The sequence below is a fragment of the Pseudophryne corroboree genome, chromosome 7, assembly GCF_028390025.1.
Source record: "Pseudophryne corroboree isolate aPseCor3 chromosome 7, aPseCor3.hap2, whole genome shotgun sequence".
NCBI classification, from domain to species: Eukaryota; Metazoa; Chordata; class Amphibia; order Anura; family Myobatrachidae; genus Pseudophryne; species Pseudophryne corroboree.
This window is the reverse complement of record NC_086450.1, coordinates 91,778,717-91,806,702: the sequence shown is the minus strand read 5'-3', so window position 1 is coordinate 91,806,702 and position 27,986 is coordinate 91,778,717. Positions and strand designations below refer to the sequence as shown.

At 44.7% G+C, this 27,986-nt stretch overlaps 1 protein-coding gene across 2 annotated transcripts in view; it reads right to left on the bottom strand.

Moving 5' to 3' along the window:
• The window catches only part of CHN1 (chimerin 1), a 247,834-nt gene that overhangs the window by 116,395 nt on the left and 103,453 nt on the right, over positions 1-27,986 (bottom strand). For both annotated transcript variants that reach the window (XM_063933410.1, XM_063933411.1), the window contains exons 5-7: positions 21,754-21,785; positions 19,784-19,897; positions 1,179-1,467 (exon numbers count right to left, since the gene is read on the bottom strand). In XM_063933410.1, the coding sequence (XP_063789480.1) occupies positions 1,179-1,467; positions 19,784-19,897; positions 21,754-21,785 (435 nt within the window). The remainder of the gene's footprint in view (positions 1-1,178; positions 1,468-19,783; positions 19,898-21,753; positions 21,786-27,986) is intronic.

Here is a 27,986-nt window from a genome sequence, read left to right as displayed (position 1 = left end):
TATCTCCTGTATTCTTATATAGCCAATATGTATACTTTGGTAAAACATAGAAAAAGTTACATATCAGGAGGGCTGAAGAAAAAGGATACCTCATTGTGAGGGACCAATTAGACAGTGCTGGGTCTTATGGTGTGTACACAGGGTGAGATCATTGCTATGCCCGATTTTCACTTTGCGATTTCCCCTGAACTCCCCGGAGCCCAGCACCACCGATTTTGACTAACTTTTCTTGACATATGGACTATGTGTGCTTACGATTTTGGCTTATGTGAGATTTTGGCTTATGTGAGATGTCATTGACATGCGAGATTATTATTATTATTATTATTACATTTTATTTATAGGGCGCCACAAGTGTTTCGCAGCGCCGTACAAAGGACAGTACAGGGAGACAAAACTTAGCATAACAGTAAATAAATAACAAAAATGGAGTGCAGGTAACAAAGAGCAACACAGTTCTCACAACATAATACAGCTTAGATGTAAGTAGCGAAGGAGTAATCATTGTACTACTTGGGGCTGGATGAACTAGATAGTACACCGATCTAGCAAGGATTGACTTGCCTGCACAGTCTCTCTTTTCTTGCGATACTGACCTGGCGGGACCGCGCATCGGGATCGCAAGTGGCATAACACCTTGCGATCTGCACTAACTTTTCTTGCGATTTTGACTATATAGTCAAATTCGAAAGAAAAAATCTCACAGTGTGTACACACCCTAAGAGTAAAGAGTCGGTGCCAGTGTTATGGCAAAGAGTATACCATTTTCAACAATTGCAGTGCCCTTCTAAGTGTCAACTTCAATCATGCAGATCATTTAATAACATATATAAGTAAAATTGAACACACACGAAAAAGAAAAAAATCTGGTCATAAAGTCTCAACAAACAACTTGCAAAAAAAAATTATTGGGAAATATATATTGAAAAACTAAGAGTATATTAGAACTTAAAGGGGCAGACGTATCAAAGCTTGGAGAGAGATAACGTACCAGCCAATCAGCTCCTGACATTTTTTTAATCACAGCCTGTCAAATGACCCATAGGTGGTGACTGATTAGTACTTTATCTCTCTCTGATTTATCTCTCACCAAGCTTTGATAAATCTCTTCCTAACTGACTAAGATTTACATATTTTAAAAACATACAAGTTCAACAAGAAGCAAGAACGTAGCTCACCCTTTTCTCGGATATAACATCGTCTCCAGACGAGTCCCTCTCATCCTGTGCCTCTTTCACAGCTGGCATTTGTTTCTGGTGTGCCGGCTCTCTGTTTAAAGTTGTGTATCCTATATGTTCATATATTGGGTTTATGGTCATCTTGGCAATGTACTCTGCTGCCTTAGTCTCAATGTACAGAGTGATTAAGCCATCAGTCACCAGGTCATGGATGGATTCAAATCGCTTTTCTCCAACAAAATGTTTTCCATCATGGTAGAGCCTGAAGTTTCTAGTCTGGTTTCCAAATCTACCTCAATAAAAAGATAGAAAGGGGGAATATTTTAAGAAATAATATTATATTATAGGAGACAGAAAAGCCATGAGCCATTTTTCTATGGGTTTTTCCTCTAAGCAGCCTAGCCTAACTAAAACATAGAGAAGTCTGCGGAATTCGTTCAAATCACTTCATTACATCTGTGGAAAAACTGATATATCCAACAGTTCATATGACACGTGACTGTGTCTTCTTTCAGCGCTCGGAGATGCTGCATATTCTTACAATAAGCTCTTCTATTGCAATTAATCAATACAGTGATTTGATGCAGTGTAAGCCCTCTCCAGGCCTGCCATTTACTAGGAAGAGCCTATTCAGAATGCAGATAGGCTCCTGTGCCAACAATTACACTGAAGCACATCTGCTGCCAGAATGTCCGCAAAATGGGACAGAATGGCACAAGGGTAAGTATTCTTTATTTCTGGCTGCAGGCCAAGCACTAAGTCTTTGGTGTTTTACAAAAGCAGCTCTGTGAGGAGCTTACTAAAAACCCAGCCGTCTTACAAATCTCTCATATACTGGCTAAGAAAAGACATAAGTGATGTCATGTTATGGGCTCAGCTTCTTAAAAATGCATTTTTGTAAAGGGCATCAAGGATTGGAATAAAAGTCTTCGAATAATACAAAACAATAATTCCAAATGTAGTGCTTTATAAAACGCTGCTGAAAAGGTTTGGAAGATGTAACCATTACCGTACACTCCATTCTAAAGATGTACCAGACGAAAAAGAGGCAACTATTAGCTAATCTAGTATTAGTACAGCACAGCCCACAATACACTGGTTATTTTAATAGAAAATTGGAAATATGTATTTGTACATTATAATGTGTTACCTCTGTTGGCTTATATTAGTGATCTACAGCCATAATAGAAATGTAACCAGATGGACCCAGTGGTGTGGGATAAATGCAGCACCTGGATGAATGGGTACAGGCCCCCATACATCAGCAATCACAAAAAAGCAATTTGCAGATTCTGAGATTTCCCCCCACAGATTTAAAGATTCCTCAATCCACCAATCTGCGCCCATACATTACAGATATTTTTTAGTGATCTGCAGATCATTTTCAGCAAATACAGATCCGCCAATCTTGAAAGGCTCATCAGTTTACTAGAAAGAGTCTGCAAATCTGCTGATCGTTACCATACAGTAGCAATCTACAGTCCCAATTGATCTGTGAAATCCAACATGTTGGATAATCTGATTTAACAATCCCAATCGATTTTTGGTCTGAATCCGCGAACTGTGAACCCCATACATTGCAGATTTATTTGCACAAACGTCTGCAAACTGCCCAAATCGATTGCTGATGTATGGGGCCTTTAGACGAGTGTCCAATCAGGTGCAACAATTAACACACATACCCATACCAGCAGGTTTTAATCACCTGCTCAGCCCTGTTTGCAGGGGTCAAAGGTCTATGCTCCTCCTGTGATACACAGCGCACTCCTGGGTGCAGTAGGAAGGTCACTTTAACGTTGCCCAATAGTGGTCAGCCCTGAACTGGGCACAATTATGCAAACACAAGTACTGAAATTATAGTGCTTATAACGAAAAAAAAACATCTACTACTGTTTAAGTAAACAGTGAAATAAATAAACGTAGATTCAGGAAACATAATAAATACATTTTGTGTATGAAACACAGCTGTAAAATGTATACTTAGCAGTTTCATTGTTTGAATAAACACAGGAAGCGAATTAATAGTAATATAAAGCTAGCAATTCACAAACAACAGAGCTGCAGTGTAATCAAGCGGCATGTGTTATTTACAGAGAGACGACAAATTAATTATCCAACATTTAATGTAATAGGGTCTAGCACGAGATCTGGCAGTGCCGCTCACTGCAATGCTCTCTATTGCTGCCAATTCAAAACACCTGATTTGCTTAAGTTTACTAAAAGTTGCCAAACTAGCTACAGATAAATGGAAACCACTTCCACCCATGAACTTTATGCATTCTAGTACCATAGATACATTTTGACCCCTCAAAAAACAACAGGAACGCCAGAAGTTAGAAAACTTCACTTGCCATTATGGCTGGTAACTTTCAACAGCTTTTCATTGGTTCTAAAGTCTGCACAAGAGAATGCCAAGAGTGTGGAGTCTTAGTAAGTTGTAACAAAACTTGTAGGTAAGTGATTGAGACAGTGACAAAAATGTGAAAAAGATTGTTTTTCTGTTACAATGCAGCACAGATGGTGTAGTGGCTAGCATTATTGCTGCACAGCACTGAGGTTGTGGGTTCAATTCCCACCATGGCACGCACCTGCAAAGTACACAGCATTGGACCCTGCTGGACCCACAGACATGCATGGAGCAATCCGGTAGGTAACCTACAGTATCTTACCTAACAGTCTGTACCATCATATTGCTATAAGTACTGATAGCTGCACTTTGTATTATTGTGAGGTGGTGTTGCAACGGTGACTGTATACAAAGGGAGAGGCGCAAGGCTGCCACACACAGTGGAATAGCTATCATAAACAATATTATCATCATCATGGGATCTAGACCAGTACAGCAGAAGGCAAAGACCACTCAATAGACTATATGCAAACAAATTATTGAAAACATCTGTATTTGGACAATTTTTTCTCTTGATACATTGCTGGTACCATAATTATGCTTCTGGACTGATCTGTAAAACACAAAATCTGGCAAACACAGGATTTCTAGGGGGGGGGGGGGGGGGGTTCCAAATGCAATCCACAATCTCCAACTCTTTGGAACATTGGAGCAAGTGTGGGAGTCTGAGGGAAAGGCAGAAGAACCTAGTAAAGACCCTGGACATTAATGTAAACTTTGGTCTTTTTATACACTAGATACAGTATGGAATACAGTATAAATATTTAACACTACAGATGGTCTATAGCAGTGGTCTCCAACCTTAACTGGGGTGTGAGCTACTCGAGAAAAATGAAACCTCCTGAGGATCTACTAAAGTTTTTTTTTTTTTTTTTATTTAAAGCTGTACTTGCATGGTAGCTGGTGCTCTCTCAGTGTTAAGACAGGACTCGTGGGCAAAAAAGTTTCTGGCGCCCCTCCAATTGTTATATTAAAAGTAAAAAATTAGTGCGCGCCTTAGGCGAGCGTGCTCCAAAAAGAGGGTGTGGCATCACTGTAAGGGGTGTGGCATTGCAGGAAGAGACTACTTTTTATCCCAATTTTGCAACCTGCACGCCCAGACATTGGCCACCACAGGAATAAAAAATTCCTGATTCAAGCTCTTTACATTATTTGTAATTTTTCCTCCTTATAGTAATGTCCCTTACACATTATTCCACACCGCAATGCCGTGACACATTATGCCACACACCGCGATGCCCGTGACACATTATGCCACACACCGCAATGCTCGTGATACATTATGCCACACACCGCAATGCCCGTGATACATTATGCCACACACCGCAATGCCCGTGATACATTATGCCACACAGAGCAATTCCCGTGATATATTAAGCCACACACCGGAATGCCCTTGACACATTACATCACACACCGCATTGCCCATGATACAGTATGCCACGCACTATAATGCCCATTACACATTATCACACACTGCAATGGCCGTGATACATTATGCCGCATACCGTAATGCCCATTACACATTATATCACACACCGCAATGCCCATGATACAGTATGCCACACACCGTAACACCCATTACACATTTTATCTCACACCGCAATGCTGGTTATACACACCGAAATGCCACACACCATAATGCCCATTACACATTATATCACACACCGCAATGCCAGTTATACATTATGCCACACAATGTAATGCCCATTACACATTATGCTCCACAGTAAGGCTTCTAATTAATTTTAAATTATCTGCTCGTTGTCAGGGGTCTCATGCTCATTGCCAGGTGTTTTATGCTCGCTGCCAGGGGTGTTATGCTCTGGGTTCCATGCTTGTTGCCAGGGGTGTCATGCTCTGGGTTCTATGCTTGTTGCCAGGGGTGTCATGCTCATAGCCAGGGATCTTGTTGTAATGTTCTTGGTGTAATGTTCTTGGTGTAATGTTCTTGGTGTAATGTTCATTGCCAGGGGTGTAACTCTCTGCGGTGTCATGCTTGTTGTTAGGGGTCTTGTTGCCAGGGGTGTAATGCTCGTTTAAGGGGTGTAATCAGGGCCAGTCCAACGCATACGCGGGGTACGCAGCTGCATAGAGCGAGCGACAGATACTGAGGATGCTGCTGCAGTGTTACCCCGCCGCCACATTGGAGGAGGTAGCCTAGCTGCGGCTCTTCCTCCTGTCAGTGCAGCTGATTGACAAGAGAGAGTGTATGTGTGTGGTGTGTGAGTGTGGTGTGTGTGTGTGTGTCCTGCCCGCCAGCATTCTCTGTTTCCTCTGTGCCCCCTCACCCCCCTCGTCGCCTGTAATCGAAGGTTAGCGTCTAGTTTACCTTCGTAATGGAAGTGCCGGGAGCGCCAGCGCAGAGTGCTCCCAGCACTCCCGGGTAACTATAGCGCTGGCCTGACACTGACAGACGCTAGAGGTCAAGTATGATCTCTAGCGTCCGTCTCCTCCTTGATGGAGGAGCGCTACGGACCGGCCGAGGAGGGGGGAGTTAAGTTTGCCAGCGGCAGCAGCAAGCACGAGTCGAGCGACCCGGATTGAGGCTGCGAGCTACCGGTTGGCGACCACTGGTCTATAGTATAGGCGGTATTAAACATTTAAATAATATAAATGTGGTCAGGAAAAGGTTAAACAAACCATAATAAATAAATAATTACACAAACATAATAGAACCAGTACTGCACATTCTAAGCTCACATTCTCCCACCTCATGGTAAGGCTCCTGTCTCTTCTCCCTGGCAGCTACTCTCTGGTCCAGTACACTGATTGAGGACTCCATACACACGGCAAACTTGGTAGAAGCTGCTACTACTGGGCATGTGCAGCAGCTCTACTTTGTCCCTTAAACTGTATGATGTGGTGGCAGCTGAAAATACTTACTGCGATACGTCGGAATACTAACAGTCGGGATGCTGCTGTCGGAATTTCGTCCCCAACCTGTTGTACTTACTGTTAATATTAATGTTGTCATAACGCTTTTTAACTCATTAGTTTGAGGACTTCAATTTTCCTCTCCCTTTAGTAGTAGTTTCACTTGATTCCCCAACACTTGCAGTATATCCCTCATATATTAACTCTCGTGTAACTCTTCTCCCTGGCAACACCTCCTGACGAACTCTTTGAGATCTAGTCATTTCTAGAGCCATTCTGGTTTCGACCGTACTTCCCACAATCATGTCATTATTATGCTAATCTTCTCTCATTACCTATTACCACACTGCTCTTCCACCTCCTCCTCTAGCAATCCCTTAGCCAATTAACAAGTTACTGCATGCTAATTAATCCCCAGGGGCTATTCAATTAGCTCCTAAAGCAGCCCCCTGGCAGCACTTATCGGGGATTGTTTCCTGCGTCTGAACAGATGCAAAATCCTCCATAACTAGGGGGTTAATGGGTACCGCAACCCTGTTAAAACATGAAATTGTGAACTTTTCACAAATTCTGTGTGTTAACGCCAGTTAATACATTCTGTTAATGGGCATTAACAAGGGGCTCGGGTGAAAAAGGGTCTGGAATTGAATAGACCCGGATATTAAAGCCCAAGGCTTCCACTCTTTCACCTGCATTAACTGAATTCCTGATTTGGTTTTCTCTATTCCTTATGTGCCAGCCAAGACCGTTTTCAACTTCCAACAATATATTTACATTTCTCCAATAAGAGAACTATGATGTAACAAGTTCTTAAAAAGACAAAAGGATGATGGTATTCTATAGCTCCAAGAAACCAATGTTAAATATATTCTTCTGTCAATAACTTTTTCTCTCAAACTTTCTACTACACATTATCCAAAAAGCAGCGGGTCACCGCAGCACCGGTTTCAGCGCTCTCATCAAATTGAAATATTTGAAACTGCCAGCATGTATGCAGAAAAACGCACTGGATGTCCTGCTGCTCAACCAGCATTATACCACCAGATAATAATATCCGAGCACATTAGTGCTAAGACAAGCAGATATCAACACATCAGAGATTGCCACTCACCACTCAACCACCATAACCACTTGAGCGAAACATCAATCCAGCCACCTAAGGGATCAGGATCATAAAGTGGTGATAATCGGTCCAGCGCTGTTGCTTATAGCCACTTACTGAGCACATGTGCCAATTGTATTCTAAACCTCCAGAAGTCATTGGAGTCAATCTTACTAGCCGCAACTGGGGCTAGCTACCATTGCAACAGTGTAGAAACGGCGGCCTAGAATCAGAATCTCACTATGGACTTGCGGATTGTTGTTACGCAAGTGCAGAGACACCATAAGTGTGGCAGACAGTGCACTTACTCGTGCCGCGAGGTATTCACCCCATTATTAATGGATGCATATTATATATTGCAAATCATTTTATGTCTTATGCATTGTATATTTTTTTTAATTATATTTTGATCTATTAAATACTATAAATGTTTTCATGCAATACCAGATTCCTTATATGGTTCATTTTTTAGTAAGTGGGATGAGATTTAGTGCCGTCTATTGTTTTTCTTTTCAGCATAGTTTTTTAACACTACTCCATTTTTGGCTAGCAGCTTTAAATCTATAACTGTGCATAATTAGAATTATCCGGTGAAGCACTTGTCACACATGCTCTTATAGCGATGAAGTTAAATTAGTCATTTTGGGTCAGCTGCAATGTGGCTTCAGCACACTGGGGTCTCCGGCTGAGCTCCCATGTTCTCCTATGCTGAACAGGATCTTCACCCCCTGGTAAAGTATATGTATTAAACCCATGAGTAACTTCTAGGTAATATACGCTCACCCTGGCTTTCATCAGAGAAGCGGTTTTATAGAGTTTTCTATTGCACATTCTATCCTTACTTTACATTTGAAACATTTCTAAAACTGAAGAGGTGCATCCCCGGATCTCTACCATACCAGGGTTCTGGTGCTTATGTGATAAGTCCTCTACAGCAGAGTGCATTGAGTCACAACCCAGTGATTCAATCGTCTGGATCCTGATCCTGATCCTTTTGGGATGTCGTCGGCTGTGTTCTGACAGCTGTCGGGATTCCGATGTCTGTATTACGGCTGCCAGGATCCTGACAGCTGGGATCCTGAACGTATACCCCCCATCAGTATACTGTTTGCACAATTACAATTGATTAGCTCTATTCATTTTTCTTTTTTTAATTAATAAAATAAATATCTACCTTTAATTATATTATAAACTCTACAGCATACACACTCCTTTGCTGCGGATTTAGTTAAAACGCTAGGTTTGGGCATTCAAAGGGGGGTTCGGGTGCAGGGAATGGTATGGTAGGTACCAGGGAGGGGGGGTTAGGCACTTGGAAGGGGAGGTTAGGGTTAAGCACCAAGGGGGGAGGGTTAGGCAGCGGGAGGGGAGGGTTAGGGTTAGGCACCCGCAAGGGAGGGGTAGGGTTAGGGTACTTTTTTAAGGGCTGTCCGGATTCTGATGGCCGGGATGCCGCTGTCGGGATTCTGACCACCTGCATCCTGTCCATCAGGATATCATACTGAATCCCTTTACTGACGATTCAAACAACTTTGAATACTGCCATTGCAAACATAGAATTTATAGATCCCAAGTGTGTTGTGCATTACTTTTATTTGTATTATTTAAGCAATGCAGGAAACCTCAACAGAGAAACACATTTGTTTGCAAGCTGTTCCTCTAATTGTGTCATAGTAAATATACACGCAATTAAGCACTTAAAAAGAAGAAAAGATGCCATTAACTTCAATTGTGTTCCTCACACCCGCCCTAAAAGTATCCCGCAATTATGTTTGAAGTCATGACAATGCTAACCACAATTTAATAGGCAACATAAAAACAAACAAATTAGAGTTATACCTACGAGCCGAACATGAAACACTTAGCGAATAACTAAACTGCGAATGACCCAGGGATGTTTTATACCGTAGGTCTAGAAGACCTTTAAGATCACAGTGGCTCTGCATTATAATGAAATAACCACAGGGGAAAACAATAAGTCACAAAATCACCAAGACGCACATACAAGTCATACGTTATTCCTGTAGCACACCCATTTGAAGAAATTAAAGTATATGAGGAAAATGTTTTAAAGAACCAGTTGATCGGTGCTTAGGCAGTCAACCAGATTTTTTGTCAGTCACAAATTACAACTCATCGACTACTAATCAGACTATGTAGATCAGAGGTTCTAAAACTCGGTCCTCGGGGGCACACACAGTGCATGTTTTGCAGGTCTCCTCACAGAATCGCAAGTGAAATAATTAGCTCCACCTGTGGACCTTTTAAAATGTGTCAGTGAGTAATTAATACACCTGTGTACCTGCTGGGTTACCTGCAAAACATGCACTGTGTGTGCCCCCGAGGACCGAGTTTGAGAACCTTTGATGTAGATAAATGGTAGTTTTGGGTACAAACAATGTGGCCAAATTATTTAAAACATCGCCATTCCAATGTCTGTGTGTATGTGTAGATTAGCAATAATATGAAAACCTATGCAACAATAAAAAAAAATATACCAAAGAAAAATGCCATATTTTTTTTAGCCGCATGTATAGTGGCTTAAATGAGTTTTCACATATGGATAACACATGCTATACAGGGAGTTTACCTTGTGTACATCTTCAAACAGGACCCCTCTTTAAAAACCCCCTTTCCCAAGACTCTCATCATTAGTTGGGTGCAGCTGCAGATCCCAGCCGCACTAACAGCAGGGAGACAAGACTGTTAGCAGAGTTTAAGCGTCCAGCCCCCGATCTCACTGACTGTCCTTTCTTTCCATGGCTGTAACTTCCATGGAGGGAAAAAAAAATAAGAATTTACTTACCGATAATTCTATTTCTCGTAGTCCGTAGTGGATGCTGGGAACTCCGTAAGGACCATGGGGAATAGCGGCTCCGCAGGAGTCTGGGCACAAAAGTAAAGCTTTAGGACTACCTGGTGTGCACTGGCTCCTCCCCCTATGACCCTCCTCCAAGCCTCAGTTAGGATACTGTGCCCGGACGAGCGTACACAATAAGGAAGGATTTTGAATCCCGGGTAAGACTCATACCAGCCACACCAATCACACCGTACAACTTGTGATCTGAACCCAGTTAACAGCATGATAACAGAGGAGCCTCTGGAAAGATGGCTCACAACAACAATAACCCGATTTAGTTAACAATAACTATGTACAAGTATTGCAGACAATCCGCACTTGGGATGGGCGCCCAGCATCCACTACGGACTACGAGAAATAGAATTATCGGTAAGTAAATTCTTATTTTCTCTGACGTCCTAGTGGATGCTGGGAACTCCGTAAGGACCATGGGGATTATACCAAAGCTCCCAAACGGGCGGGAGAGTGCAGATGACTCTGCAGCACCGAATGAGAGAACTCCAGGTCCTTCTCAGCCAGGGTATCAAATTTGTAGAATTTAGCAAACGTGTTTGCCCCTGACCAAGTAGCTGCTCGGCAAAGTTGTAAAGCCGAGACCCCTCGGGCAGCCGCCCAAGATGAGCCCACCTTCCTTGTGGAATGGGCTTTTACAGATTTTGGCTGTGGCAGGCCTGCCACAGAATGTGCAAGCTGAATTGTACTACAAATCCAACGAGCAATAGTCTGCTTAGAAGCAGGAGCACCCAGCTTGTTGGGTGCATACAGGATAAACAGCGAGTCAGATTTTCTGACTCCAGCCGTCCTGGAAACATATATTTTCAGGGCCCTGACAACGTCCAGCAACTTGGAGTCCTCCAAGTCCCTAGTAGCCGCAGGCACCACAATAGGCTGGTTCAGGTGAAACGCTGACACCACCTTAGGGAGAAACTGAGGATGAGTCCTCAATTCCGCCCTGTCCGAATGGAAAATCAGATAAGGGCTTTTACAGGATAAAGCCGCCAATTCTGACACGCGCCTGGCCGAAGCCAGGGCCAACAGCATGACCACTTTCCATGTGAGATATTTTAAATCCACAGATTTAAGTGGTTCAAACCAATGTGATTTGAGGAACCCCAAAACTACATTGAGATCCCAAGGTGCCACTGGAGGCACAAAAGGAGGCTGTATATGCAGCACCCCCTTGACAAACGTCTGAACTTCAGGAACTGAAGCCAGTTCTTTCTGGAAGAAAATCGACAGGGCCGAAATTTGAACCTTAATGGACCCCAATTTTAGGCCCATAGACACTCCTGTTTGCAGGAAATGCAGGAATCGCCCCAGTTGAAATTCCTCCGTTGGGGCCTTTCTGGCCTCGCACCACGCAACATATTTCCACCAAATGCGGTGATAATGCTTTGCGGTCACATCCTTCCTGGCCTTGATCAGGGTAGGGATGACTTCCTCCGGAATGCCTTTTTCCTTCAGGATCCGGCGTTCAACCGCCATGCCGTCAAACGCAGTCGCGGTAAGTCTTGGAACAGACAGGGTCCTTGCTGGAGCAGGTCCCTTCTTAGAGGTAGAGGCCACGGGTCCTCTGTGAGCATCTCTTGAAGTTCCGGGTACCAAGTCCTTCTTGGCCAATCCGGAGCCACGAGTATAGTTCTTACTCCTCTCCGTCTTATAATTCTCAGTACCTTGGGTATGAGAGGCAGAGGAGGGAACACATACACTGACTGGTACACCCACGGTGTTACCAGAGCGTCCACAGCTATTGCCTGAGGGTCCCTTGACCTGGCGCAATACCTGTCCAATTTTTTGTTGAGGCGGGACGCCATCATGTCCACCTTTGGTTTTTCCCAACGGATTACAATCATGTGGAAGACTTCTGGGTGAAGTCCCCACTCTCCCGGGTGGAGGTCGCCCACCCCCGGAATGAACACTGCTGACAGTGCTATCACATGATTTTCCGCCCAGCGAAGAATCCTTGCAGCTTCTGCCATTGCCCTCCTGCTTCTTGTGCCGCCCTGTCTGTTTACGTGGGCGACTGCCGTGATGTTGTCCGACTGGATCAGCACCGGCTGACCTTGAAGCAGAGGTCTTGCTAGGCTTAGAGCATTGTAAATGGCCCTTAGCTCCAGGATATTTATGTGAAGTGATGTCTCCAGGCTTGACCACAAGCCCTGGAAATTTCTTCCTTGTGTGACTGCTCCCCAGCCTCGCAGGCTGGCATCCGTGGTCACCAGGACCCAGTCCTGAATGCCGAATCTGCGGCCCTCTAGAAGATGAGCACTCTGCAACCACCACAGGAGAGACACCCTTGTCTTTGGTGACAGGGTTATCCGCTGATGCATCGGAAGATGCGATCCGGACCATTTGTCCAGCAGGTCCCACTGGAAAGTTCTTGCGTGGAAACTGCCGAATGGGATTGCTTCCAGGATCATCCCTAGGAATAGAAGACGTGTCGTCGGGATCAGCTGCGATTTTGGAATATTGAGAATCCAACCGTGCTGCCGCAACACTACTTGAGATAGTGCTACCCCGACTACCAACTGTTCCCTGGATCTTGCCCTTATCAGGAGATCGTCCAAGTAAGGGATAATTAAAACTCCCTTCCTTCGAAGGAGTATCATCATTTCGGCCATTACTTTGGTAAAGACCCGGGGTGCCGTGGACAATCCAAACGGCAGCTTCTGAAACTGATAGTGACAGTTCTGAGTGACTCCATCTTGAATCTGAACCTCTGTATGTAAGTGTTCAAGGATTTCAGATTTAAAATAGGTCTCACCGAGCCATCCGGCTTCGGTACCACAAACAGCGTGGAATAATACCCCTTTCCCTGTTGCAGGAGGGGTACCTTGATTATCACCTGCTGGGAATACAGCTTGTGAATGGCTTCCAATACCGCCTCCCTGTCGGAGGGAGACGTCGGTAAAGCAGACTTTAGGAAACGGCGAGGGGGAAACGTCTCGAATTCCAAATTTGTACCCCTGAGATACCACCTGAAGGATCCAGGGGTCCACTTGTGAGTGAGCCCACTGCGCGCTGAAATTCTTGAGACGGGCCCCCACCGTGCCTGAGTCCGCTTGTAAAGCCCCAGCGTCATGCTGAGGACTTGGCAGAAGCGGGAGAGGGCTTCTGTTCCTGGGAACTGGCTGTTTGCTGCAGCCTTTTTCCTCTCCCTCTGCCACGGGGCAGAAATGAGGAGCCTTTTGCACGCTTGCCCTTCTGGGGCCGAAAGGACTGCGCCTGATAATACGGCGTCTTCTTATGTTGAGAGGCTACCTGGGGTAAAAATGTGGATTTCCCAGCAGTTGCCGTGGCCACCAGGTCTGATAGACCTACCCCAAATAACTCCTCCCCTTTATAAGGCAATACTTCCATATGCCTTTTGGAATCCGCATCACCTGACCACTGCCGCGTCCATAACCCTCTTCTGGCAGAGATGGACAGCGCACTTACTCTTGATGCCAGTTGGCAAATATCCCTCTGTGCATCACGCATATATAAACATGCATCTTTTAAATGCTCTATAGTCAGTAATATACTGTCCCTATCTAGGGTATCAATATTCTCAGTCAGGAAATCCGACCAAGCCACCCCAGCACTGCACATCCAGGCTGAGGCGATTGCTGGTCGCAGTATAACACCCGTGTGAGTGTATATACATTTTAGGATATTCTCCTGCTTTCTGTCAGCAGGTTCCTTAAGGGCGGCCGTATCAGGAGACGGCAGTGCCACCTGTTTAGACAAGCGTGTGAGCTCTTTATCCACCTTAGGGGGTGTTTCCCAACGTGCCCTATCCTCTGTCGGGAAGGGGTATGATGCCAATAACCTTTTAGGAATTATCAGTTTTTTTATCGGGGGAAACCCACGCTTCATCACACACTTCATTTAATTCCTCAGATGCAGGAAAAACTACAGGCAGTTTTTTCTCACCAAACATAATACCCTTTTTCGTGGTACTTGTATTATCAGAAATATGTAAAACATTTTTCATTGCCTCAATCATGTAACGTGTGGCCCTATTGGAAGTCACATTCGTCTCTTCATCGTCGACACTGGAGTCAGTATCCGTGTCGGCGTCTGTATCTGCCATCTGAGGTAACGGGCGTTTTAGAGCCCCTGATGGCCTTTGAGACGCCTGGACAGGCACAAGCTGAGTAGCCGGCCGTCTCATGTCATCAACCGTCTTTTGTAAAGAGCTGACACTGTCACGTAATTCCTTCCATAAGCCCATCCACTCAGGTGTCGACTCCCTAGGGGGTGACATCTCTATTACAGGCAATTGCTCCGCCTCCACATCATTTTCCTCCTCTCATACATGTCGACACAATCGTACCGACACACTGCACACACACAGGGAATGCTCTGATAGAGGACAGGACCCCACTAGCCCTTTGGGGAGACAGAGGGAGAGTATGCCAGCACACACCAGAGCGCTATATATATACTGGGATAACCCTATAAAAAGTGTTTTTCCCTTATAGCTGCTGTTTTTATTATTACTGCGCCAAATTAGTGCGCCCCCCTCTTGTTTCTGTAGTGCAGGACTGCAGGGGAGAGTCAGGGAGACGTCCTTCCAGCGGAGCTGTGAGGGAAAATGGCGCCCGTGTGCTGAGGAGATAGGCTCCGCCCCTTTCTCTGCGGACTTTTCTCCCGCGTTTTGCTGTATTCTGGCAGGGGTTAAAATACATCCATATAGCCCTGGGGGTTATATGTGGTGTATTTTCGCCAGCCAAGGTGTTTTTATTGCTGCTCAGGGCGCCCCCCCCTAGCGCCCTGCACCCTCAGTGACCGGAGTGTGAAGTGTGCCTGAGGAGCAATGGCGCACAGCTGCAGTGCTGTGCGCTACCTTGTTGAAGACTGATGTCTTCTGCCGCCGATTTTCCGGACCTCTTCTTGCTTCTGGCTCTGTAAGGGGGCCGGCGGCGCGGCTCTGGGACCGGACTCCGAGGCTGGGCCTGTGTTCGGTCCCTCTGGAGCTAATGGTGTCCAGTAGCCTAAGAAGCCCTAGCTGGCTGCAAGCAGGCAGGTTCGCTTCTTCTCCCCTTAGTCCCTCGATGCAGTGAGCCTGTTGCCAGCAGGTCTCACTGAAAATAAGAAACCTAAAACTAACTTTTTCTAAGAAGCTCAGGAGAGCCCCCTAGATTGCACCCTGCTCGGTCGGGCACAAAAATCTAACTGAGGCTTGGAGGAGGGTCATAGGGGGAGGAGCCAGTGCACACCAGGTAGTCCTAAAGCTTTACTTTTGTGCCCAGACTCCTGCGGAGCCGCTATTCCCCATGGTCCTTACGGAGTTCCCAGCATCCACTAGGACGTCAGAGAAAAGGGGATATATAGAAAAACTGCTTTTCGTGTATATAGAGTGCTGTAGTAGGATGAACTGGACCAGTGCAAGGTTAAATCCATAAACCCTGAGCCAAATCTGAAACCAGTAGCACTCCCTATCTGCGATATCCCTAGCATAAAGCATTAATACTTACATGCTACACATCTATTATGTGTTCTGCTATATAAAACCCAGTTCATATTTGTTCTGCAACCTGTACCCTGCACATCCCAGCTGTAAAGTGCTGCACAAATCTGAAACTCAATGCACAGCACTTATCTCTGAAAAGCACGGTCTGAGCACAAAACATTTCCAACCTTTACCGATTCTGCTTGACAAGCGCACGTGTATACTCATTATTACCACATACGAGAGGGCTCTTCAGTCAGTCGGCTCCCACGGCTGCAATTACGAAAGGCACGGTTGCCATTGGCAATAAATTACCCAACCATTAACATGACATATTTCAGCTTTTTTTCTGCTACACGTATATCTAAAAGAGAACACCTCATTCTGAAACATAGGGTGGCCAGAATAAAAGCATGCCGTATTTGTTGTATCATACTAATCTTATTATGTTCCACAGCATGAAAGAGACCAGTCAGGATCAAAAGTATTTAGGAAACGTCTCTTTCCATGGAAGGCTGATTATAGAGTAGCATATGCATATAGTTTTCCATTGTCTATATAAGAATGTGCATTAATAAGAAGTGGGGGGGGTGGACTTGGTGCGATGACCAACAGCACAGAGACCTCAGCGTTCACTAGTTTAGCTTGTAACAGACTGATAAAAGTTCATTGTGGTTACAGTTTACCGTATAATTACACTTGTTTATTAAATTTCTAAAAAAGGATAATGGCACAGCCTCCCCCCCTGCACACGTGGGTTCAGTGTGTGTTCATCAGAATCTTTTAAGAACTGTCCGTCATTAAAATGTTTTAATAAACACTAATAAATGGTAATTATGGGGCGTAAGGTGGGAGCAGAATTGTGTAATAAAGTAAGCCAACATCAACAAAGCTTGCAGGTACAGAGAATCTTAGGTGCATTGGGAATATCTATATAATCAGGAAGGCCCCTGATTGGCTCTAGTGCAAAATGAAAAAGACCCACTATAAATGGTAGGGAGAGAGACAAGGAAAGTTTTATAATGACAATGACAAATCTGCAATTTGTCTGTAAAATAGGGGTAAAATTGTCTGTTTTCGTTGTCCCAAAGCTGCCACACATATACTCAGGGAGTTAAAAAAAAAAAAAAAAAGTCCCTCGGCAGCGAGCACTGTCTCTGGCTGCAGCTCTCTGCTCAAGCTGTCGTGGGAGGCTAGAGAGGGACAATGCTTTCAATACTTCATGTAGATAAATACGTAAGAAATTATAATTAACCCGGGTAGCCCGTTCCGAGCCTTCAACTGGATGGATTTGGATGAAAACTTCAGAGAGTAGTAACACTGGATCCCAGAAGACATACTAGGGGGTTGAGGTCCCGGTTGGACCTACCGTTGGTGTATGCGGGGCAAAACTTTGACACAGGGAGCCTGTTTTGGGCCTTCCACTGGGTGGATTTGGATGAAAATGTTAATGAGCTGTAATAACAGACAGAAATAACCATAATTTACTGACCTGAAATAACTGACTGAAATAATCATACATCATTTAACTAAAATAACTGATAGAAATGGAGGTGGGAAGACAAAAAATATTGTGTACCCAAAAGCCTTGGAATAGCAACATTGATAACAGAAGGAAAACTTTAAACCCATCTCGCAATGTAAAAGTGCTTATAAATATGAATAGAAAGGAAAGCTGGGGATCACGGCTACTGGAGACTATAAAAAAAAAAAAAAAAAACTTCTTGGGTGTGTTGGAAGTGCTGCTAATTATTTTTAAAATGTTGACCATTACATCCAACTCATTGATAACTTCATAACTTGAAGGTTTAAACCCAGGCAACGCTGGCTAGTTTAGATAATTTAGTAATCATGTGGCCCAGTGGGTACCGTTATCATGCTGTGTCAAGCACCTCCAGCATCAGAGAAGCCTTGATGTTGGCATGGAAGCTTAACCATATCTTTGTTAATATATGTACGAAGATCTCCGAATTATGGCTCTCATTCCGAGTTGTTCGCTCGGTATTTTTCATCGCATCGCAGTGAAAATCCGCTTAGTACGCATGCGCAATGTTCGCACTGCGACTGCGCCAAGTAACTTTACTATGAAGAAAGTAATTTTACTCACGGCTTTTTCTTCGCTCCGGCGATCGTAATGTGATTGACAGGAAATGGGTGTTACTGGGCGGAAACACGGCGTTTCAGGGGCGTGTGGCTGAAAACGCTACCGTTTCCGGAAAAAACGCAGGAGTGGCCGGGGAAACGGTGGGAGTGCCTGGGCGAACGCTGGGTGTGTTTGTGACGTCAACCAGGAACGACAAGCACTGAACTGATCGCACAGGCAGAGTAAGTCTGGAGCTACTCTGAAACTGCTAAGTAGTTAGTAATCGCATTATTGCGAATACATCGGTCGCAATTTTAAGACGCTAAGATTCACTCCCAGTAGGCGGCGGCTTAGCGTGTGTAACTCTGCTAAATTCGCCTTGCGACCGATCAACTCGGAATGAGGGCCTATATACCACCATGTACTGTAGTGTTCAAATCTTACTGCTTAGTGTGCTGGGGAAAACCTGTTTTGTGTACCTTACTGGGGGTGATTCCGAGTTGTTCGCTCGCTAGCTGCTGTTAGCAGCATTGCACACGCTAAGCCGCCGCCCTCTGGGAGTGTATCTTAGCTTAGCAGAATTGCAAACGAAAGATTAGCAGAATTGCGAATAGAAATTTCTTAGCAGTTTCTGAGTAGCTCCAGACTTACTCAGCCATTGTGACCAGCTCAGTCCTTTTCGTTCCTGGTTTGACGTCACAAACACACCCAGCGTTTGCACAACCACTCCCCCGTTTCTCCAGCCACTCCTGCGTTTTACAACTCGAACGCCTGCGTTTTTCCGCACACTCCCATAAAACGGCCAGTTTCCACCCAGAAACACCCACTTCCTGTCAGTCACACTACGATCAGCACAGCGATGAAAAAGCTTCGTTATGCCGTGAGTAAAATACCTAACTTTTGTGTAAAATAACTAAGCGCATGCGCTCTGCGAACCTTGCGCATGCGCAGTAAGCGACTAATCGCAGTATAGCGAAAATCGGCAACGAGCGAACAACTCGGAATGACCCCCTAGAAGCTAATATAGACCACATGTATTAAAGAATATATGACGCTTTAAAGGCTTGCTTCGTAGAGAGCAATGATACGCTAGCTTTGCCAGGTACAAAACCAGACCATGCATACATCTAAGAGAACAGATGCCAAGACTAATGGGGCATTTCTATTGTACTTACTCCAGGTCAATGGCTTTCCATAACAATCACTAGGTCATTGCAATAGTACTTAATTAAAAGAATATGAAAGAGATGCTATGGATTGGCTTATTTTAAAGACATAAGGACTTTCTTGAATTTGGCTAGGATCTTATTGCTCCCTAAATGGACAACGGAACCCAGGAATAGTTTATATTGTGTAGCAAACCCCCCATAATAAGATTAGCCTTTCTGTTTGATAAAGCAATTAAGCTTGCAGACACCACTTTTTTTTTTCTTACTTGGAATTAACATCCATTCAAAAGTCAATACATTACGGTAAGTTATAGGTTATATTAAGTTGTTTAACTCTCTATGGAGGAAAACTGGATAGCAAACAATAGGGTGGTCTTCAGTATGCTGACTGACGGGATCCCGGCGCACAGTATACCGGCGCCGGAATCCCGACAGCCGGCATACCGACACTTATTCTCCCTCGTGGGGGTCCACGACCCCCCTGGAGTGAGAATAAAATAGCCCACCATGCCCGCAGCGTGGCGAGTGCAGCGAGCCCGCAAGGGGCTCATTTGCGCTTGCCACACTGTCGGTAAGCCGGCGATCGGGCTCCCGGCGCCGGTATGCTGGTCGCCGGGAGCCCGACCGCCGGCATACCATACTGAACCCCAAACAATATTGTATTTCTTACCTCAACGCTAAAGTGTATGTTCCCGGCTGCCGCTGACTTTCACGAATGAGATAACTGCCCTCTGCGACACTCAGTAGTTGGTCCGTTTCACCCCTTGATATCATACCATAAAATCTGGAAACAGAAATAAATATTCTATTTTGTATTTATTATAAAATCCTGCCTATTTCATAGTTTAAAATGTGCAAAGACTAGATAAGTCACAAATCACAAAACTAAGATTATGTATATACTATAGGTGAACTTCAATTATATGTGCTACTGAATAGCGCCGGGAATGAGTGCCCAGAGATTTTTTAATTATGAACAACATTCCCTGCACTTATGTCGGTGATACAGGTTACCGCTTGTAAAGAATGCTGTTTAGTGGCGGTAGACGGCATTTTCTGACTTGAGTGCTGGGTGCGATGGTGTAAGCACAGTCGGTAAGCGCACAACACACATGGCGGCACTAGTCTTGTCGGATTTCTGATGGCACCTCAGGAGGGTGTGAGCACTCATTCCCGGCACTATTCAATAGCGCGTTCAATTGAATTCCCCCCTGTGTAACCCATTTCAGAATTATGACTTATACTGTAGTGTTCACTTTATGTTATTTCTGTAGAACATAAGTAATGTTGTGCTTATTCTACACCAAATTTCTCTGCATTCTGTACTTGCACACATTACCATACTTGACATTGTTTTGTATACTTATCTGTAAGCTGCAATGGAACAAGTGCCCCTAAAGGTCAAATTGCTTTGAAAAATTTACTTATTTGACTTAACCAAGCAATAACTACCCTTGTTTTGCTCAGTGGGAATAACTTATCAAATAAATTATACTAGCTCAAGAGAACAAAAATATGGGCTGTGAACCACTTAACTGGTTAATATTTTTCCCAAAAAACGCACAGAAAGTGTTGGGTTTTTTATGATTGAATAAGGCTAAGAACATCTATTTAGAACATATTCAACATGATTTTATTTCAAAAAGAAGTAAATGAATAACAGTGGTTGAAACATTGACGGCCAAGATATCGGTCCATCAATGATCAGAACATCGCAACCATTGCAAACTTTTTATTCCCCAGTGGCTATAGAGAGGTACACAGGGAGGCTTCTAATGTCTGCAGCTATGGGGTACAGGGTGCTGCCAGGCTGTCTGATCAGCAGTGATTGGCTGCATGGCAGGCACTAGAGGAGGGAACCAGGAAGCAGAGTGGCCGGGGACGTCACTCTGAGCAGCAACCAAACAAAGATTATGGTGGTCATTCCGAGTTGATCGCTCGCTAGCTGTTTTTAGCAGCCGTGCAAACGCTATGCCGCCTCCCACTGGGAGTGTATTTTAGCTTAGCAGAAGTGCAAACGAAAGGATCGCACAGCGGCTACAAAATAATTTTGTGCAGTTTCAGAGTAGCTTCAGACCTACTCAGCGCTTGCGATCACTTCAGACTGTTCAGTTCCTGTTTTGACGTCACGAACACGCCCTGCGTTCGCCCAGCCATGCCTGCGTTTTTCCAAACACTCCCTGAAAACGGACAGTTGACACCCAGAAACTTCCTGTCAATCACTCTGCGGCCAGCAGTGCGACTGAAAAGCTTCGCTAGACCTTTTGTTAAACTACATCGGCAGTTGTGAAAGTACGACGCGCGTTCGCATTGCGCCGCATACGCAGAAGTGCAGTTTTTTTGCATCATCGCTGCGCAGCGAACATTTTCAGCTGGCGATCATCTCGGAAAGACCCCCTATATTCCAGCAGCTGCATAGAGAGCTTTCTGACTAGTTGCATCAGATGGGACCATGTCGGGTAAAGCCCAGCCTGGTGTGATTGCATCTGATGTGAACATGCCAGGTAAGTGGCTAATTAGGTTTTACTTCTTTTACGTGGGACAGAAGAAAATGTTTTTATGCTAGAGAAATCAACTTATATGGAGTATGAACATGTGTCAGTGCTTCTGAAATATCAATGACAGAAAAAGTGAACTTACTCTCTTCCATAATACTTTGGCCTGTTCTCCACCTGCACAACAACAAAACAATAGAAATATTGTACAATGAATGTGGTTTTCTGATGAGAAGAATAGAAGCTGTACATTAAGCAAAATTACGACAAGCTTACATATTCAATTTATTTGCGTAACTTCAAGCAGCACCTATAATTATCCTGTTTTTTATAAAACCACCGTAATATCAATACAGAAGGCAAGTGTAAGTTATTACAGGAAACCAGTAAGGGGTGAGAGTGCATAACACTATTAAATTAAAAGTCACCTTGCGATAGTGATGTCAGTCCATATTTAGGGCCTAATTCAGAGTTGATCACAGCAGCAAATTTGTTAGCAGTTGGGCAAAACCATGTGCACTACAGGGGGTGTGGGGGGTGGCAGATATAACATGTGCAGAGAGAGTTAGAGTTGGGTGGGTTGTGTTCAAACTGAAATCTAAATTGCAGTGTAAAAATAAAGCAGCCAGTATTTACCCTGCACAGAAACAAAATAACCCACCCAAATCTAACTCTCTCTGCAAGTGTTATATCTGGCCCACCTGCAGTGCACATGGTTTTGCCCTACTGCTAACAAATATGCTGCTGCGATCAACTCTCAATTACCCCCTTAATACAGTAGGAAATACTTCCAGCTTTGCCTTAAAAATGCCATTACAGTTTATTTCCCAGTACTGCTCAGAGATGTGCATCTGCAGCAAAGTAGCTTTATCTGACTAGAGTAAGTTTGACAATTAAAGCCATATTGTAAGTAACTCAATATGCTAGCTATAACAGAAACATGGCTCACACAATCAGACACTGCCTCTCCTGCAGCACTGTCACATGGGCCCCCCCCCCCCTCCTCCCCAAGCCTGGTAACTGTAAAGGAGGTGGGGTTGGAATTTTACTGTCCAAATCTTACACACTTACACACACACACACACACACACACACACACACACACACACACAGTTTTACCACTTGTTCCTTCACTCGCATTTACATCATTTGAAGTACATTCTATTAGGATTTTCACCCCTTTCTCTGTGCTTGTTGCAGCTATCTATAGCCCACCTGGGCAACCCACAAAGTTTCCGGAAGATTTTTCTGCTTGGCTCCCTCACTTTTTATCCTCTGACATCTCCACCATCATTATAGGTGATTTCAATATCTTTATTGACAGTCCACAATCTCACCATGCCTCTAAACTACTCTCTCTAACTTCCTCCCTTGGCCTCTCCCAATGGACTGATTCCCCTACTCAACAGGACGGCCACTGCCTTGATCTTGCATTCAACCAGACTATGCACTGTTTCTGAACTCACTAACACTCCTTTCCCTCTCTCAGGTCACAACCTTATCACCTGCATGTTCTCCTCCATTACTTTAAACTCAATGTCCCTGAAGTTTACTAAGCCTCCTATAATCCGCAGAAATATTAAGGCTATTAATTTTCAACAACTATCTTCCACTCTGCAACCACTGCTCTCACCAATTTCTACATTCACTTATCCTGAGACTGCTGTATCATACCTTAACCAAACTCTAGAAACAGCACTTGATGAAGTGACTCCGGCTACCCATTACACTCCACGTAGACAAAGATGTCAACCGTGGCACTCTAAATACACAAGACACCTACAAAAACCTCTCACGTAAAGTAGAATGCCAGTGGCGTAAATCTTGTAGTTCAAGTGACTTTCTCACATATAAATGAAGATGAAGTATCTGCACTCTTCTCATCTGCCTACTCTACTACCTCTCCTCTTGATTCTGTACCCTCACAAATTAGTAAATCTCTGTCTCCTGTGCTCATCCCAACCTTAACTAAAATCTGTAATCTCTGTCTACTGGTATCTTTCTTTCTCTGTACAAGCATGCAGTGATTACTTCTATTCTGAAAAAACAAAATTCTGACCCAAACACGCTCTCAAACTACCGTCCCATCTCTCAGCTCCCATGCCCCTCCAAGCTACTTGAGAGATTTGCCAACACTCACCTCACACACTTTCTTAACTCACACAATTTATTGGACCCACTTCAGTCAGGATTTCATGTCCAACACTCCACAGAGACAGCACTGACTAAGGTAGTGAATGACCTGGTCACTGCTAAATCTAAAGGCCATTACTCACTACTTGTTCTTCTTGATCTCGTTGCTGTCTTTATGACACTGTTGACCACTCTCTCCTCATACAAACACTACAATCCCTAGGTCTTCAGGACACAGCCCTTTCTTGGTTCTCATCCTACTTATCTAATCGCTCCTTCAGTGTTCGTTTCTCTGATTCCACCTCCTCTTCGCTACCTCTCTCAGTTGGAGTACCGCAAGGCTCAGTCTTAGGTCCTCTACTTTTCTCTATCTATACCACATCTCTTGGCAAACTAATCAGCTCTTTCAGATTTCAGTATGATCTGTATGCAGATGATACTCAAATCTACCTATCCTCCCCAGATTTGTCACTATATGTATTGGGCCTCGTCACTGAATGCCTTTCTGCCATTTCATCTTGGATGACATCCCACCACCTCAAACTTAATATTTCCAAAACAGAATGAATTATATTTCCACCGGCCAATAGTAGTTCCCAACCTGATATCTCTATCACTGTTGATAACTCAGCAATCATCCCTACCCCACAAGCTCGCTGCCTAGGTGTCATTCTTGACTCTGAACTGTCCTTTGTTCCCCACATTCAATCTGTCTCAAAATCATGTTACATACATCTAAGAAATATACCCAAAATACGACCATATCTTACAGAAGACACAGCAAAAACTCTGATCCCTGCTCTCATTATCTCCCACATTGATTATTGTAATAGTCTCCTGACTGGTCTTCCCAAACATAGGCTCTCATCACTACAATCCATTTTGAATGCAGCTGCGAGGCTAATCTTCCTCGCTAGACGTTCATCATCTGCAGATCCGCACTGTCAGTCCCTCCACTGGTTACCGGTATTCTACTGTATTAAAAACGGATTTTAATTACCTACCGGTAAATCCTTTTCTCGTAGTCCATAGAGGATACTGGGGTCCACATTAGTTCCATGGGTATAGACAGGTCCACTAGGAGCCATGAGAACTTTAAGAAATTGATAGTGTGGGTTGGCTCCTCCCTCTATGCCCCTCCTACCAGACTCAGCCTAGGAAACTGTGCCTGAGGAGACGGACATACTTTGAGAGAAGGATATAAAAGGATAGTGGTGAGATTCCGAAACAGCACACACAACTAGAGGAAAGCCAAGCTAACCAAACATTAAACCAGGAACAGCAACAGCTGAACCACCAATACTTAACCAAGTAACAGTGCAGGAAGAAACGAAGCACTGGGCGTGCACCCAGTATCATCTACGGACTTCGTTAAATCCTATTTTCTCTTACGTCCTAGAGGATACTAGGGTCCACATTAGTACCATGGGGATGTACCAAAGCTCCCAAACCGGGTGGGAGAGTGCGGAGGTTCCTGCAGAACTGATTTTCCAAATTAAGGTCCTCAGAGGCCACAGTATCGAACTTGTAGAACTTAGCAAACGTGTTCGAACCTGACCAAGTAGCTGCTCGGCAGAGCTGCAAAGCCGAGACACCCCAGGCAGCCACCCAGGAAGAACCCACCGACCTAGTAGAGTGGGCCTGTATAAATCTTGGACACTGCAAACCTGCCGTGGAATAAGCATGCTGGATAGTAAGCCTGATCCATCATGCAATTGTCTGCTTTGAAGCAGGACACACAATTTTATTGGGATCATAGAGAACAAACAGTGAGTCAGATTTTCTGTGACGAGCTGTTCGCTGCACATAGATCTTCAAAGCCCTCACAACATCCAAAGACTTTGAAGTAGCAGAGGTGTCGGTAACCACCGGAACCACAATAGGTTGGTTGATATGAAATGCAGACACCACCTTTGGAAGAAAATGCTGACGAGTTCTGAGTTCAGCCCTATCTTCATGAAAAATCAAATAGGGGCTTTTGTGAGACAACGCCCCCAGCTCCGACACACACCTCGCAGAAGCCAAGGCCAACAGTATGACGGCCTTCCACGTAAGAAACTTGATGTCAATGTGGTGTAAAGGCTCAAGCCTCAAACCATTTTGATTGCAGGAACTGCAACACCACGTTGAGATCCCAAGGTGCCGAAGGAGGCACAAAGGGCGGTTGGATGTGCAAAACCCCCTTCAAAAATGTCTGAACCACAGGAAGAGAAGCCAATTGTTTCTGGAAGAAAATGGATAAGGCCGAAATCTGGACTTTTATGGAGCCCAAACATAGGCCCACATCCACACCTGACTGCAGAAACAGGAGAAAACGTCCCAGTTGAAATTCCACCGCAGGAAATTTCCTGTACTCACACCAAGAGACGTATTTTTTCCAAATACTGTGGTAATGTTTAGACGTTACCCCCTTTCTGGCTTGGATCAGGGTTGGAATAACCCTATCCGGGATCCCTTTCCGGGCTAGAATTTGACGCTCAACCTCCATGCGTCAAATGTAGCCGTGGTAAGTCTTGATAGACGATCGGCCCCTGTTGAAGAAGATCCTCACAAAGAGGTAGAGGCCACGGGTCCTGTAGGACCATCTCCAGTAGATCCGCATATCTGGCCCTTCTTGGCCAGCCCGGAGCAATGAGAATTGCTTGAACCTTTTCCCTTTATATTCTTTTGAGAATCCTTGGGATCAATGGGAGTGGTGGAAACACGTACACCACCTGGTAGACCCATGGAGTCTCCAGAGCATCCACCGCCACTGCTTGCGGGTCCCTCGACCTGGAACAATACCGCTTGAGCTTCTTGTTGAGACGAGAGGCCATCATGTCGATTTGCAGAATTCCCCACCGACGTGTCAAGCACCCAAACACTTCCTCTGACATTGCTGCCCTGCTCTTCGTTCTGCCTTGTCGGTTTATGTACGTTACTGCCGTCACACTGTCCGACTGAACCTGAATGGCGTGATCTAGAAGAAGATGCTATGCCTGTAGAAGGGCATTGTATATTGCCCTTAGTACAAGAATGTTGATTGGAAGAATGGCTTCCTGACTTGACCATTTTCCTTGAAACTGTTCGCCCTGGGTGACTGCACCCCAACCTCTGAGGCTTGCATCTGTGGTTAGCAGAATCCAATTTTGAATCCCAAACCTTCGGCCCTCGGTTAGGTGAGAAGTCTGAAGCCACCACAGAAGTGAAATTCTGGCTTTTGGCGACAGACGGATCCTCTGGTGCATGTGAAGATGCGATCAGGACCATTTGTCCAACAGGTCCAGCTGGAAGAGCCTTGCATAAAACCTTCCGTACTGCAGTGCCTCGTAAGCGGCTACCATCTTTCCCAGAAGGCGAATGCATAGATGCACCGATGTCGGGGTTTGTCTTAGAACATCCCGCACCATTGACTGGATCACCAATGCTTTTTCCAATGGAAGGAATACCTTCTGCGCCTCCGTATCCAATATCATCTCCAGGAACGGAAGCCTCCGTGTTGGTTCTAGATGAGATTTTGGTAGGTTCAAAATCCATCTGTGATCCTGGAGTAGTCTGGTTGAGAGGGTAATGTTGACTAACAACCTCACTCTGGATGGTGCTTTTAGCAGCAGATCGTCCAGGTACGGTATTATGGTCACTCCCTGGTTTGTGGAGGAGAAACATCATCTCTGCCATTACCTTGGTGAACACCCTTGGTGCCATAGAGAGGCCAAATGGCAGGGCCTGGAACTGGTAGTGACAGTCCTGCAATGCAAACCTTCGATAAGCCTGATGAGGCGGCCAAATCAGAATATGAAGGTACGCATCCTTGATATCCAGAGACACCAAGAATTCCCCCTCCTCCAGACCTGAGATCACCGCTCACAGAGACTCCATCTTGAACTTGAACACCTGTAAATACGGGTTCAACAACTTGAGATTTAAAATAGGTCTTACCGAACTGTCCGGTTTTGGAACTACAAACAGGTTGGAATAATAACCCTGGTTTTGCAGCTGAAGTGGAACTGGAGCAATAACCTGAGTCTGTACCAGTTTATGAATTGCTTCCTGTAAAGTCATACTTGCTTCTTGAGAAGCTGGTAAGCCCGATTTGAAGAATCTGCCCCCCCGCCGCCGGGTCGCCCGTATCCGCCACCGGGCAGCTCAGTGGCGGATCGTTAAATGTGTAGGGCCCTTTAGATGCAGGGAAAGTAGCTGAGGATTTCCTTTTCACATTAAAATAAGATTTCTCCTCGTCCTCTGATACCTTATCAGGGATGTGCA